Raw genomic sequence first — 15580 nt, forward strand, 5'->3', positions numbered from 1 at the left:
GATCTTGCAGGAAACTCTCTTTCTCTCGCCGGAACTCTCTCTCTTCTCGCCGCTCTCTCTTGCTGGATCTGTGACGGATCTATACAGAGAAGGATAGTTATTCAGACTCTTAGGAACGCATCCTTTTTCTTTTTCTTTTTTTTTTAAATGAGAAATGCTATACTGTGTTGATATTTTCACATTTAGAGAATATTGCATGCAACAAATAAATGCACCTACAACCAAACAGATATTACATTTACGCCATTAATTGTTGATGTTTTTTGTTGGTTAGATAGGAAGGGAGAAATCAAAATTTTTGTTGTTTAATTTCCGACTTGTAAAAACCTAGCCCCTAGGACATGAAAGACTTTTATGTACTTTTCTGGATTTTTTTTATTTTTTATTTTTTATGGGAAATTAGGTATTCGTTCTATTTCCCCCTGTCGGCTATTGGATTCCCATTGTAGGAAAATGGAAAACAGACGTGATTTTTTTATTTATTTATTTTTTATTGTAAGCTTTCTATTTGGTAATGTTTCCAAAGAAGATCGAGGAAACAAACTTTACAAGGATTATTTTTCAAAAATTGATATCATTGTTTCCTGTCTATTCATTTCATAACTATGCATTGGAAAAAGTACATGGCAAGAGAAGTGCCCTCTTTCTCTGGCTCTCCATATTATTTATTATCATTTTCTTATATAATTTTTGGTTGTAGCTGGTGATGTTTTCCTATGGGGGAACATGAAAATCTCTGCAGGTGTGCTTAGTGGTGCCACTGCATTGTGGATTCTCTTTGAGTACGTTGCTTGAATACCACTTAGTCACTCTGGTTTGCCACATACTAATAGTCTCTCTGGCTATCCTTTTCCAGTGGTCTAATGCATGCACATTTATTAACAAGTAAGGTGTTGGATACTCATTTCCATAAGCCTGGTTGATGTTATTTTATGTGGCTTTTATTTAGTGCGTTAATTGACCAGGTCTCCACCGCGCATCCCAGAACTTCTACTTCCTGAGAATTGCGTCCTCGAGGTTGTTTCCACAATGAGGATTGAAATTAATTTTGGCTTGGCTGTATTGCAGGATATTGCATCTGGGAGAGACTTGAAGGAGTTTCTTGGTGTATGTTGATTTCTCCCCTGCATGCTTGTTGTAGAGCTTCTCGCTTTCCATTGGACTATTTGTCACCCACCTTAGCAACGGCTAGGGTTTGCAAAGGAGTGGCCTGAAGGGATATGGTAGAAAGTGGGTGATGACGTGTTTGGGAATGCGGTTTAACTGTGAAGCTGAGGATATGGTTCTACGTGGCATGCAGTTGTTGGTCAGCAAGATTAGGAGTTTGTTGGGTTGAGCACAGCTGTATTTTGTTAGCTGTTAGGCAGTTGGGTTGGGTTAGCTTTAAAAGGCTCAATCCCAGTAGGAGAGATTCATTGAAGAGATTTGTAAGATTTGTAGTTAGTATTTTCATAAGGAGAACCGATCCACCTCGAATTGGATCAGTTACTTGTAAAACCTTTCTCTTTCTTACATTCATCAATACAATACAAATCTTCTATTGAGTTCATAGCTGTTCTTCATTACAGAATCTATCAAAATAGCTCATAAACGTTACAGGTGTGTAACAAATTTGGTATCAGAGCAGTCTTTCTTGGAGCCACAAGCTGCAATGGTGGACGGAACCAGATTGAACCAGTTGACAGAGACTGTTGCTGCATTGAAGAAATCAGTGGAGAGAATTGAAGATAATCAGAGGAAGATGGAAGAAACAAATATGCAGAGGTTTGATACAATCACTTCTGAGTTTAAGAGAAATGAAGCAGTAAATATGCAAAGGTTTGACACGATTACCTCTCAGTTTGCCATGGCTCTTAAGACGCATTTGGGTCCAAATACTAGTGAGAATGTATCACTTCCTGTTGCTCCTGAAAAAGACAAACAACCAATTCAGCAAGATGAGCCACCGATCCAGACTGAAGGTATGGCTAATCAATTTCAAGAAAACTTGAATGGTCGATTCCAGCATAGAGAGGAGTTTGGGAGCGGTTCCAAGTATCAAGATGGGAGGAATTCTGAGTTTTTTTTCAAGCAGGGCCCAGAAACCAGAGGGGAGGGCTTTCTCCATTATCATTCCAGACTTGCTCCAGGTTATCCAAGGGAGGAGTTTCCTTCAAGAAGACGGTTTTTTGGAGACTACCGTTCCAGATTGCACAATTTTGATGATATGCATGCTGGGCAGGATCAGCATTTGGAGGATTTCAGTGGTATGAATCCCAGGTCAGTTGATAAGTGCTGAATGTTACACATTCAAGCCCCTTAATTTACATATGTTATGCTCTTAGTTTTGTTATAATTTGATGTTTTGTGTTGTTTTTGTGTTTTCTTATATTTTACAGGTTTTAGAAGAAAAACCAATCAAATTCCAAGATTATAATGAAGTCAGCAAACTCACTTTTGGATAGATTCAAACTCCAAATCAATTTTGAATTTAAGGAAAGAGAAGTTGACAAAAATTCGTTATCTTTGGAAAGAATCCAGAATGAGCACGTCACAGTAATTTAATCATAACTTTCGGCTCAAGTATTAGATTGCAACAAAATTGATGGAGTTGGAAAGCTAATAATAAATGCAACAAATATGTCAGAAATAGGTTTTTCCTAATTCGGACGTTTTCCATGCCAAAATCGCCCCGCAATAAAAGACCGCAAATTTGTACGAATTTTGGAATCCTTTTCCTACTTGGATAGAAATTTCAGAAAAAGGAGAAGACTTGTAATTATTCTTTTTGGACTAGAAAACCTACTTAGAATTGTAATAGGAATTCTAGAGCTTCTAAAGCTTCTCTAATCCCTATAAATAGGCCTCTAGCCTTTGAAGAAAGACACACAAGCTTTGAGGAAGAATCAAAGACTACATCAAGGAGGTTCTTTCTAGTTTTTATTTTCTTCTTTTATTTATTTTCTGTATGTATATAATTTTAGTTTATATTAGTTGTAACTAATACTTTAGTTAGGGCTCGATTGAAGCCCTAATCATGTCTCTTTAAGTTTTTTCAATTTGCTTTGCTACAATTTATATATTGATGCTTAACTTGATTCATTCTAATTTCTTGAATTCCTCGCATGTTTATGTTTGGCCATCATATGCATGTGGTATGGATTTGTTATTTATGTCAATTTGGATGACCGAGTCCTGGGCATAATAAAGTAACGAAAGAACCCCGACACAGGTTCTTGGATTAATCAACATAAAGACAACTGGAATAGATACCATATTCCAATCTGAGTGTGTTTACCGATTTCCATAGATTTATGCTTCCTTGAAGAACAACTTAGTAGATACCATGCTAAATCCTTCAAGGAAGAAAAGAGTTAGAGTAGATACCATGCCTAACTCGTTGTTTAGGGAAATCAATAGCTTTAGGAGAAGATACCATTCCCTTGTGGCTGGTAAGCATTAAGCATCATGTTATGATTGTAGTATTGTGCATATTGCAAATCTTATTTGAGTATGATTAGCGGTGGAATATCAAAGCCCTACCTTTTCTTCATAGTATTTTTAATTCAATCTTTTATCCTGTCTTATTCAACATATCGCTTTTAGGAATTTCTCTTTAAAGACAATTTATACCAATCCTCGTGGGAATGATCTCGTATTTGCCTGCTATACTATTGTTTTGATCTTGTGCACTTGCAAGTAAAACGTACAAGTATTTGCCTATTTATTTAGGTAGATATTTGCACAACAAGTTTTTGGCGCCGTTGCCGGGGATTGTGTTAAATTTTGTTTTTAAAGTTTTTCCTTTTATTTTAGTTGTTTCTGTTTATGATAATCTAAAAATAAAAAAAAAAATAAAAAATAAAAAATAAAAAAAGAAGGCTTTTTTCCTTTAATTTTTATTTTTTTTTTCTTGTTTTCCTTTTGTTATGCTTATGTTCATGTAAAAAAAAAAAAAAAAAAAAAAAAAAAAAAAAAAAAAAAAAAAAAAAAAAAACGTATTCAAAGTTGAGGACGACATGGCAGAAGTACGTGTAGAGAATCCACCCGAGCGGAAGCCAATGAAGAGTTCCTTCATACCACAAAATCCAAATCAACCCTCTTGCATTGCTTTTCAACCAAATGTGCAAAGCAATTTTGATTTGTCTCCGTTGCTCAATATGGTTCCACACTATAGAGGCACACCTACAGAGGATCCATATCTACACATTCGGGACTTCTTTGATCTTTGCAAAACTCAAAACATCCATGGCTTAAATGTGGAAGGAATCAGGTTAATTCTCTTCCCTTTTTCCTTGAAAGATAATGCTAAGTTATGGTTAAACTCTTTGGCTGCAGGGTCTATTCATAATTGGGAGGAGTTGGCCACAAAGTTCTTGAAAAAGTTTTTTCCAACCCAAAGGACTAGGCAATTGAGGAGGGAGATCCAAACCTTCCAACAAAAAGATGGAGACCTATTCTTTGAGGCGTGGGAGCACTTCAATGAGCTACTTCTAAAATGCCCACATCATAATCTATCTCAAGACGATCAGGTACAAAGCTTTTTATGAAGGTTTAAATAATTCTAACAAAAGTCTTGTAGATTCAGCTTGTGGAGGCGTGCTAATGGAGAAAAATAGCGAAGAGGCCATCGAACTCTTTGAGACTCTAAGCGAAAACTCCCAACAGTTTTCATCCCGAGAAAGACAAAGACTCAAAGGGAAGGGCGTCTATGAAGTAAATGTCAATAATGGCGTTCAAACTCAGATGGCTACCATGGAGAGGAAACTGGACATGCTAGTAAAAGCCATGACTACTCATCACATCTCTCCCATTCAACAGATTGCTCAAATTAAGGTATGTGCCATATGTTCTCACTCTGACCACACCACTGAGACTTGCCCCATGTCTTCTTTTACAGATCAAGAGCAAGCAAACTATGTGGGACAGAATAACTATCCTCCAAAGAACAATCCATACTCCAATACTTACAATGCAGGGTGGCGAAACCACCCCAATTTTTCATGGAGTTACAATCAGAATGTGCAGAATCCACAAGGGCAGCAAAGAAATTTCCAGCAAGGAAATAACTATCAAGCTCCACCACAAGTAGTCCAACCGAATCCAGAACCAAAGAAGAATGACCTCAACAGCGTTCTATGCCAATTTATAACTTCACAACAGCAAACCAATACTCAGACCAATCAAGCTATTCAAAGGTTGGAAACACAAGTGGGGCAATTGGCCAAAGAGCTGAGCGAGAGAAAGAGGGGTGAATTTCCATCCCAAACACTACCCAATCCAGGAGGTCATGAGCAACTCAAGGCTGTATCAACCCTCAGAAGTGGGAAGACCATTGATAACAAGGTGGGAACTGAGGAGACAATACCAGTATCTCCAACTGCAGCCACAACCTCCAAGGTAAGTGAAAAAAAGAAGGTGAGTGCACCACCCTTCCCTCAGAGGTTAGTAAAACCAAAGAAAGAAAAGCAACTCCTAGATATTTTTGAGACTTTGAGAAAAGTTGAAATCAATATTCCTTTACTAGATGCAATTAAGCAAATTCCCTCTTATGCTAAATTTTTAAAGGATTGCTGCACTAATAAAAGGAAGTTTCAGGCTCATGAAAAAGTTGCTTTAACAGAAGAGGTCAGTGCAGTGCTATTGAGAAAGTTGCCACCAAAATTGAAAGATCCAGGTAGTTTCACTATTCCTTGCAGGATTGGTGACCAACTTTTTGATCGTGCATTACTGGATTTGGGAGCAAGTATCAATCTATTGCCATACACTATATATGAGAAACTGGGTCTGGGGGAGCTCCAACCAACCTCAATCACCTTACAATTGGCAGATAGAAGCATTAAAAGGCCGAGAGGTATTTTGGAAGATGTCCTCGTAAAAGTAGATCAATTTATTTTACCTGCTGATTTTATTGTGCTTGATATGGAAGAATCTCCTATGCCATTGCCTTTACCTATTATTTTGGGAAGACCCTTTATGAGAACTGCAGATACAAAAATTTGTGTGAAAAAGGGCATTGTAAGTATGAAAGTAAATGGGGTGAAAATAGAGTTCAAAGTTTTTGATGCATTAAAATTACCCCAGGATCATCTTGATTGTTTTAATGTTTGTGAAGTTCAAATTGTTGTGGAGAAAGCTTTTCAGGTCCATCATATTGATCCATTGGAGGCCACTCTCACTCACAGTTTCATGATACAAGACATTGAGCCCGATTCTGAGGATTTTTCTAATGACATCATTGAAGCTGTGCAATTCCTTGATGCATCTCCACCACATTCAAGTAAGTATGCACCTCCCTTTGAAATGCTTGAGCCAACTAATACTACTCTTGTTCCATCTATTGTCCAGGCCCCAGTTTTAGAGTTGAAGCAGCTTCCGACCCATTTGAAATATGCCTATCTGGGAGACAATGAGACACTACCAATAATAATTACTGCAGAGTTAAGTTTCGGGGAAGAGGAGAAGCTTTTAAGGGTTCTTAGAGATCATCAAACTGCAATAGGATGGACTATTGCCGACATTAAAGGCATAAGCCCCTCCAAATGCATGCACAAAATTCTCCTTGAGGATGAAGCAAGGCCAACCAGGGACGCACAAAGACGACTTAACCCACACATGAAGCAGGTGGTTAGAGATGAAGTTCTCAAATTGCTAGATGTTGGCATTATCTATCCCATCTCAGATAGCAAATGGGTAAGTCCAGTTCAAGTAGTGCCGAAAAAGAGTGGAATTACAGTGGTGAAGAATGAAGAAGATGAGCTGGTACCTACAAGAATTACCACCGGATGGAGGGTATGTATTGACTATCGAAGGCTAAACAAGGAGACCCGAAAAGATCACTTTCCTCTACCTTTCATTGATCAAATGTTAGAAAGGTTAGCTGGTCACAACTACTATTGTTTCTTGGATGGGTACAGTGGGTACAATCAGATTGCCATAGCTCCGGAGGATTAAGAAAAAACCACATTCACATGTCCTTTTGGCACATTTGCCTACCGGAGGATGCCATTTGGATTATGCAATGCACCCGCTACATTCCAAAGATGCATGATGAGCATTTTTTCAGACATGGTGGAAAAATTCATTGAGGTATTTATGGATGATTTTAGTGTTTTTGGCTCTAACTTTGATGAATGCCTCCATCATCTGCAGATAGTTCTCAAAAGGTGTGAAGACTGCAATCTAGTGCTTAATTGGGAAAAGTGCCATTTCATGGTACAACAAGGCATCGTGCTGGGTCATGGTATTTCTAGCAAAGGTATTGAGGTTGATAAGGCAAAGATTGACATCATCTCCAAACTCCCTCCGCCTATGACGGTAAAGGGTATAAGAAGTTTTCTGGGGCATGCCGGATTTTATAGAAGATTCATCAAGGATTTCTCCAAGATTTCTAGACCCCTCTGCGCACTGTTGGCCAAAGATGCAAAGTTTGTATGGACTGACGAGTGCATGGATGCTTTCAATTTATTGAAAAAACTACTTACATCTACACCAATCATGATGGCACCAGATTGGAACCTCCCGTTCGAACTTATGTGTGATGCCAGCGATTTTGCCTTGGGAGCTGTTTTAGGCCAGCGAGTTGATAAGGTACCTCATGCTATTTATTATGCTTCTAGAACCTTAAATGATGCTCAGCTAAATTATTCCACCACTGAAAAAGAGCTGTTAGCAGTCATCTTTGCATTGGAAAAGTTTAGATCATATCTGATTGGATCTAAAGTCATCATCTTCACTGATCATGCTGCTCTCAGATACTTGTTTGCAAAGAAGGATGCAAAACCTAGATTGATTCGATGGGTCTTACTACTGCAAGAATTTGATCTAGAAATAAGGGATAAAAAAGGAAGTGAAAATGTGGTTGCAGATCATTTGTCCAGGTTGCTTCATGAAGAAGAAGGGAGTGAGCTCCCCTTAGGCGAACAATTTCCGGACGAGCAATTATTTGCCATCAATGTCCACCCTCCTTGGTATGCAGACATTGTGAACTACATCACTACAAAGGTTTTTCCCCCAAGTATGTCTAGTCAAGCAAGGAAGAGATTAATATCTATATCTAGACAATACCATTGGGATGAACCTTATCTATTCAAATTCTGTCCTGATCAAATCATTCGGAGATGTGTACTCGAGGAAGAGCATACCAGCATTTTACAGCATTGCCATCAGCTTGCTTGTGGAGGACACTTCGGAGCAAAGAAGATAGCACTGAAGGTATTCCAAGCAGGTTTCTTTTGGCCTACTATATTTAAAGATGCTTTTGAGTTTTGCAGTGCTTGTGATAGATGCCAAAGAACAGGGAACATCTCTTCCCGAAATCAAATGCCATTACAGAATATTCAAGAGGTCGAACTCTTTGACGTATGGGGTATTGATTTCATGGGCCTTTTCCCTAACTCTTGTGGATTTTTATATATTCTAATGGGGGTTGATTATGTGTCTAAATGGGTCGAGGCTGTCCCCTCTAAAACTAATGATCATCGAGTTGTTGTGAAGTTCTTGCAGGATTATATTTTCACTCGATTTGGGACCCCAAGAGCGATCATTAGTGATGGATGAAGCCATTTTAACAATCACCCTTTTGCTTCTTTGCTAAAGAAGTACGGGATCACACATAAGGTAGGTACTCCATATCATCCCCAGACCAGTGGACAGGTGGAGATTAGCAATAGAGAAATCAAAAGCATCCTAGAGAAGACGGTGAACACAAACAGAAAGGATTGGTCTTTGCGCTTAAATGATGCACTATGGGCTTATCGAACTGCTTACAAGACTCCAATTGGTATGTCACCATATCGGTTAGTCTTTGGGAAGGCCTGCCATTTACCTGTGGAGTTGGAGCATCGAGCATACTGGGCTATAAAGCAACTCAATTTCAATATGAAGCAAGCAGGTGAAAAGAGAAAATTGCAACTGGTTGAGCTTGAAGAATTGAGACATGATGCCTATGAAAATGCAAGGATCTACAAGGAACGAACTAAGGCATATCATGACAAGAAACTTGTTCGAAAAGAGTTTCATGTAGGCCAAAAGGTATTGCTATACAATTCCAGATTACGACTTTTTCCAGGTAAGCTTAAATCTCGGTGGTATGGCCCTTACACTGTTACTAAGATTTTCTCTCATGGAGCACTAGAAGTTCATAACAAAGAAAAAAATCACACTTTCATGGTGAATGGGCATAGAGTGAAACCTTACTTTGAGACCGACTTTCAGCCCCAAGAAGAAGATCTAGAATTACATCCAGTTTTGAACACTGCCTATCCTGCTCTCGAGCGAAATTCAGACTAGGCTCGAGCGCATCTACCTCGATCAGTGATACTAAGGCCACATCATGCACTGACACTGCCATATCCTTTAAACTTTTTGTTTGTTTGGATTTTTGTTTATTCTTTTTGGTTTTCCTTTGTCTGGCTGAAGACGTTAAACTTAGCGCTCATGGGAGGCAACCCATCTTGTCATAATTTTTTTTCCCTTCCTAGTTTTGTTTTTCAGGAAAAGTGTTTCTGCATTCAAGTTTAGGGGTGTGCTACGAGCCATACCTAGTCCAATCAATTTTCTCATCTCCCGGGTATGATCTTTCCATTCTATCTACACATTGAGGACAATGTGTAATTTAAGTTTGGGGGTATGGGACACACACACACTTTCTGTTAAAAAAAATAAAAAATAAAAAAATAAAAAAAATGAAATTGCATGTTTATGTTATTTTAAAGACTTTGGTTGATCTAAAAATTGTGATTTGAATTTCATTGATGAGCTTAGAATGTTGAACACATGATCATTTGAAATTGATTCTAAAGTCCTACTACTTACTTTTGGCATCTAAGGATTCATTTGTTTCAATCTAAACTATCACAAGCACATTAGCATATAATTTGTGAGGTATGATATATGAACCTAATTGTGTATTTTTTTTCAATGTCTTGAGTGAAGCTGGGTGACTTGTTGGATGGATACCTTGGCAATATAGATAATAATAAAAATAAAAAATAAAAAAAATAAAAGAAAAAAGAAAACCATTTTTTGAAGCTTTCACCGAGTAACTGGACTTCTTGCCTCAGTAAGCATTGAATGTTCACGTCAAAAAGTGAGAAATTCAGATTGGTTGAAGTTATGACTAGTTTAGTTCTGTAGCCTTTTTGACTCGAGTTAGTAAGCTCTTAGAGGTGTCTCCACACCTAGTGCCCTAAAGCCATCTGGTTTGGGTGCATTAGCCTAACACTTGTTACATGGGTCAATTAGAAAGCTTAAGAGAACTAAGCATTGCACAGTCTGAAAAAAATAATAAATAAAAAAATAATAATAATAAAAATAATAATAATAATAAATAAATAAATAAATAAAGCTCTTGCTATTATGCCTTGGTTATTCAATTTGATGGGGATCCCAGTGAATTTTGTGATATTGAATCATTGCACATTGGAATTAATTTGAAGCCTCATGATTATGTGTTAGTTCACCTTACACTGAATTGAACTTATGATGCCTGAGCTTGTCTTTTGTAAGTGGTTAGACTTTGGAATTCTATTTTATATTGAAGATGGAGTTTATCTTTCTGAGCTTGCTAATGAATGAAAATCATAATTTTGGTGACACTTAACTCTTTGGAATAAACATGAATTTTGGCATAATGTTTGTGGGTATCATTCATGGCAAACCCTCACGAGACTTCACTCGTCCACTAGGGAGTCCTAGGGGTTTAAAAGGCTTATTGCATATGCTAAATGCAATCGTGTTTCCCGCGACAGAGGAGGTAGAGTAGTTATTGTTTTAGTTTTCATTTTATTTTCAATTCTGCATTGCTAAGGGACTAGCAATATGTAAGTTTGGGGGTGTGATAAGTGTTGAATGTTACACATTCAAGCCCCTTAATTTACATATGTTATGCTCTTAGTTTTGTTATAATTTGATGTTTTGTGTTGTTTTTGTGTTTTCTTATATTTTACAGGTTTTAGAAGAAAAACCAATCAAATTCCAAGATTATATTGAAGTCAGCAAACTCACTTTTGGATAGATTCAAACTCCAAATCAATTTTGAATTTAAGGAAAGAGAAGTTGGCAAAAATTCGTTATCTTTGGAAAGAATCCAGAATGAGCACGTCACAGTAATTTAATCATAACTTTTGGCTCAAGTATCAGATTGCAACAAAATTGATGGAGTTGGAAAGCTAATAATAAATGCAACAAATATGTCAGAAATAGGTTTTTCCTAATTCGGACGTTTTCCATGCCAAAATCGCCCCGCAATAAAAGACCGCAAATCTGTACGAATTTTGGAATCCTTTTCCTACTTGGATAGAAATTTCAGAAAAAGGAGAAGACTTGTAATTATTCTTTTTGGACTAGAAAACCTACTTAGAATTGTAATAGGAATTCTAGAGCTTCTAAAGCTTCTCTAATCCCTATAAATAGGCCTCTAGCCTTTGAAGAAAGACACACAAGCTTTGAGGAAGAATCAAAGACTACATCAAGGAGGTTCTTTCTAGTTTTTATTTTCTTCTTTTATTTATTTTCTGTATGTATATAATTTTAGTTTATATTAGTTGTAACTAATACTTTAGTTAGGGCTCGATTGAAGCCCTAATCATGTCTCTTTAAGTTTTTTCAATTTGCTTTGCTACAATTTATATATTGATGCTTAACTTGATTCATTCTAATTTCTTGAATTCCTCGCATGTTTATGTTTGGCCATCATATGCATGTGGTATGGATTTGTTATTTATGTCAATTTGGATGACCGAGTCCTGGGCATAATAAAGTAACGAAAGAACCCCGACACAGGTTCTTGGATTAATCAACATAAAGACAACTGGAATAGATACCATATTCCAATCTGAGTGTGTTTACCGATTTCCATAGATTTATGCTTCCTTGAAGAACAACTTAGTAGATACCATGCTAAATCCTTCAAGGAAGAAAAGAGTTAGAGTAGATACCATGCCTAACTCGTTGTTTAGGGAAATCAATAACTTTAGGAGAAGATACCATTCCCTTGTGGCTGGTAAGCATTAAGCATCATGTTATGATTGTAGTATTGTGCATATTGCGAATCTTATTTGAGTATGATTAGCGGTGGATATCAAAGCCCTACCTTTTCTTCATAGTATTTTTAATTCAATCTTTTATCCTGTCTTATTCAACATATCGCTTTTAGGAATTTCTCTTTAAAGACAATTTATACCAATCCTCGTGGGAATGATCTCGTATTTGCTTGCTATACTATTGTTTTGATCTTGTGCACTTGCAAGTAAAACGTACAAGTATTTGCCTATTTATTTAGGTAGATATTTGTACAACATCAGTCCACATTGATTTTCCTAGATTTGATGGAAATGAGCCTGCTGATTGGCTGTATAGAGTTGAACAGTATGTCGAATTCTATAACACCTCTTATAGGCAATTATTACGTTTAGTTGCCATACACATGGAAGGAAAAGCCTTGATATGGTATCAAGACATGTGTGACTCTCACCAATTTAATTCTTGGATGGGTTTTGCTACTGCCTTATTAGCAAGGTTTGGGCCTTCTTCCTACGATGATCCCATGGAAACGTTAATGAGGCTTCGACAATATTCCACTGTGGAAGATTACAAAGGGAAGTTTAAGTCTATCACTAATAGACTGAGAGGTGTTTCTGAGGAAAATAAACTGAGTTGCTTTTTAAGTGGACTCAAGGATGACATTCGGATTCCTGTAAAAATGTTTAATCCTGGTTCTTTGTTAGAAGCATTTAGTTTAGCTAAAATGCAGGAAGAACATATTTCAACTGCAAGAAGGAATTATAGAAATTTTAGTCCGAATCCTAATGCTTTTAATGCACAAAAAGGAGGGGGCAATGTTGCAGGGCAGAATAGTGGTACTTTTCAAGGGGGAGGTCCTGTTGCAGGGCAGAATAGTGGTGCTTTCCAAAAGGCTGTTGTGCCTGTTCAGAAGATCACTCCCCTTCAAATGGAGGAAAGGCGTAAGAAAGGGTTATGCTATAATTGTGATTCTCGATGGAAACCGGGGCATCATTGTGTCAACCCTAAGATGTTTTTGATTGAAAGTGTGGAAGTTATTCCTAACAAAGTATCGGAAGATCATTCGGAGGCGGTAGAGCTCGAATCTGATATGATGGAGTTTTCCTACTGTGAAGCTACTCCAGAGATAACTTTACATGCTATTACAGGCAGCACTCATCCTAAGACTATGCGGGTGATTGGGAGAATTGGAAAACACAGGGTGGTTATTCTGATTGATAGTGGAAGTACCCACAATTTTTTGGATTCTTCTTTGGTGAATAAACTCCAGTTAGTGATCAATAAGTCTTGTATTGTCAAAGTTCAAGTAGCTAATGGTGAAGTGGTGGTGAGTGAAGGGAAATGCGATTGTGTGAATGTGAAGGTGCAGTGTCATAATTTTCAATTTGAATCTTTTGTCATTGTATTGGCTGGGTGTGACTTAGTTCTTGATATCCAGTGGTTGGTCACGCTTGGTCCCATTTTATGGAACTTTAAGGACCTTACCATGGAGTTTTCTTTGGGGCAGCAGCTTTGTAAGCTACAAGGGTTAGCAACAACCAGTTTATGGGTGGAGTCCGATTTTTCCAACCCTCAAGGTGAAAGTCAGAAGGGACTATTGCTTCAATTATTGGAGGATGTTGAGCATTCTACAGTGCCGGTACAAGATTATGCTTTGACAGAATTACTCCACCAGTTTGAAGATGTTTTTGCTGAACCAAAGGGATTACCTCCCAGCAGGTCTCATGACCATGCTATAGTGCTTAAAGATGATGCTAAACCAGTATGTGTTAGACCCTATAGATATCCCTATTTTGAAAAGGCAGAAATTGAGAAAATTGTTCAGGAGCTATTAGCCTCAGGGGTCATTGTCCCTAGTCAGAGTCCTTTTTCCTCTCCTGTTTTGCTGGTTCGCAAGGCTGATGGGTCTTGGCGAATGTGTATGGACTATAGGGCTCTTAATAATGCAACGGTGAAGGACAAGTTTCCTATACCGGTTATTGATGAACTTCTCGATGAGTTACATGGTTCTAGAGTTTACTCAAAGCTGGATCTACGTTCGGGATATCACCAAATTCGGGTGCAGCCTGAGGATGTACCTAAAACAGCCTTTAGAACTCATGAAGGCCACTATGAGTTTTTGGTCATGCCTTTTGGCTTGACTAATGCTCCATCAACGTTTCAAAGCTTAATGAATGATATCTTTAGGCCATACTTAAGGAAGTTCATTTTGGTCTTTTTTGATGACATATTGGTGTATAGCAGAAATCGGCAGGAGCACTTTTGGCACTTGGAACTCACTCTAGATATCCTACGGAAAAAAATCAGCTCTTTGCTAAGCGGAGCAAGTGCAGATTTGGTTGTACCGAAGTTGATTATTTGGGGCATATTATCTCGGCTGAAGGTGTTAAAGCTGACAATACTAAACTAAAGGCTATGTTGGATTGGCCTATTCCTAAGTCCTTAAAACTTTGAGGGGTTTCTTGGGTCTTACGGGTTATTATCGTAAGTTCATTAAAGGATATGGGGCTATTGCTGCAGTTTTAACTGGACTTTTAAAGAAGAATGCTTTTCATTGGACAGCAGATCATACCATGGCTTTCGAGGATCTTAAAAAGGCAATCACACATCCCCTTGTTTTAGCCCTACCGGATTTCAATTTACCATTTGAAATTGAATGTGATGCTTCGGGGCGAGGTATTGGGGCAGTGCTTATGCAGTGCCAGCGGCCTATTGCCTTTTTTAGCTAGGGCTTAAAAGGTAGATTTCTGTCCATGTCTACTTATGAGAAGGAGTTGGTTGCATTTGTATCAGCTGTGAAGAAATGGAGGCCTTATTTGTTAGGTCACCCATTTCGAATTAAAACTGATCATCAGAGCTTGAAATTTATTTTGGAGCAGAAAATTGGAACCCCTATGCAACAGAGGTGGGTATCCAAACTCTTGGGGTATGATTTTATAGTGGAATACAAGAAGGGTCAGGATAATAAAGTGGCTGACACTCTTTCTCGGCGGGATGAGGAAGAATTACAGGAGGTATCTCTTTCTCTCATATCTTACCCTACTCTCGATTGGTTATCTGAATTGAAGGCAAGTTATTCTCAAGATTCTCATCTCTTGTCATTACTTAAACAACTTCATGAGGGGACATGCACAGATAGTCGATATGCTGTGAGAGATGATTTGCTTTTGTACAAAAAGCGTTTATATGTCAGTCAACCACTTAGAGCATCTATTATGCATTATGTCCATGCTAGTCCTCTTGCAGGTCATGCGGGCTATGATAAAACTCTTCATAGGTCCCGGAGGGATTTCTTTTGGCCGGGAATGAAGAATGATCTCAAGGCTTATGTGCGGGAGTGCGATATTTGCCAGAGGGTTAAAGCTGAAAATGTATCCCCTGCGGGTTTCTTACAACCCTTACCAGTTCCGGAACGTCCGTGGTTCAGTATATCCATGGATTTTATTGAGGGTCTTCCTGTTTCTAAAGGCCACAGTGTGATATGGGTCATTGTTGACCGCCTTACTAAATATGCCCATTTTTTGTCCTTGGGTCATCCTTATATGGCCTCTACTTTAGCTCAGTTGTTTGTTCAGCA

General features: G+C 38.1%; 1 protein-coding gene and 1 non-coding gene across 2 annotated transcripts; one reads left to right on the forward strand and one right to left on the reverse strand.

The window, feature by feature from the left end:
• Positions 1 to 4388: 4388 nt before the first annotated feature.
• Positions 4389 to 4495, reverse strand: LOC133880801 (small nucleolar RNA R71). Its single transcript, XR_009902417.1, has one exon. It is a non-coding gene; the product is annotated as a small nucleolar RNA R71 (small nucleolar RNA).
• Positions 4496 to 12406: 7911 nt separating this feature from the next.
• Positions 12407 to 14413, forward strand: LOC133879017 (uncharacterized). Its single transcript, XM_062317568.1, has one exon. It carries the CDS (start codon positions 12407 to 12409, stop codon positions 14411 to 14413), a length of 2007 nt encoding a protein of 668 aa, XP_062173552.1.
• Positions 14414 to 15580: the final 1167 nt, after the last annotated feature.

This window comes from Alnus glutinosa, chromosome 10, assembly GCF_958979055.1.
Source record: "Alnus glutinosa chromosome 10, dhAlnGlut1.1, whole genome shotgun sequence".
Taxonomy (NCBI): Eukaryota; Viridiplantae; Streptophyta; class Magnoliopsida; order Fagales; family Betulaceae; genus Alnus; species Alnus glutinosa.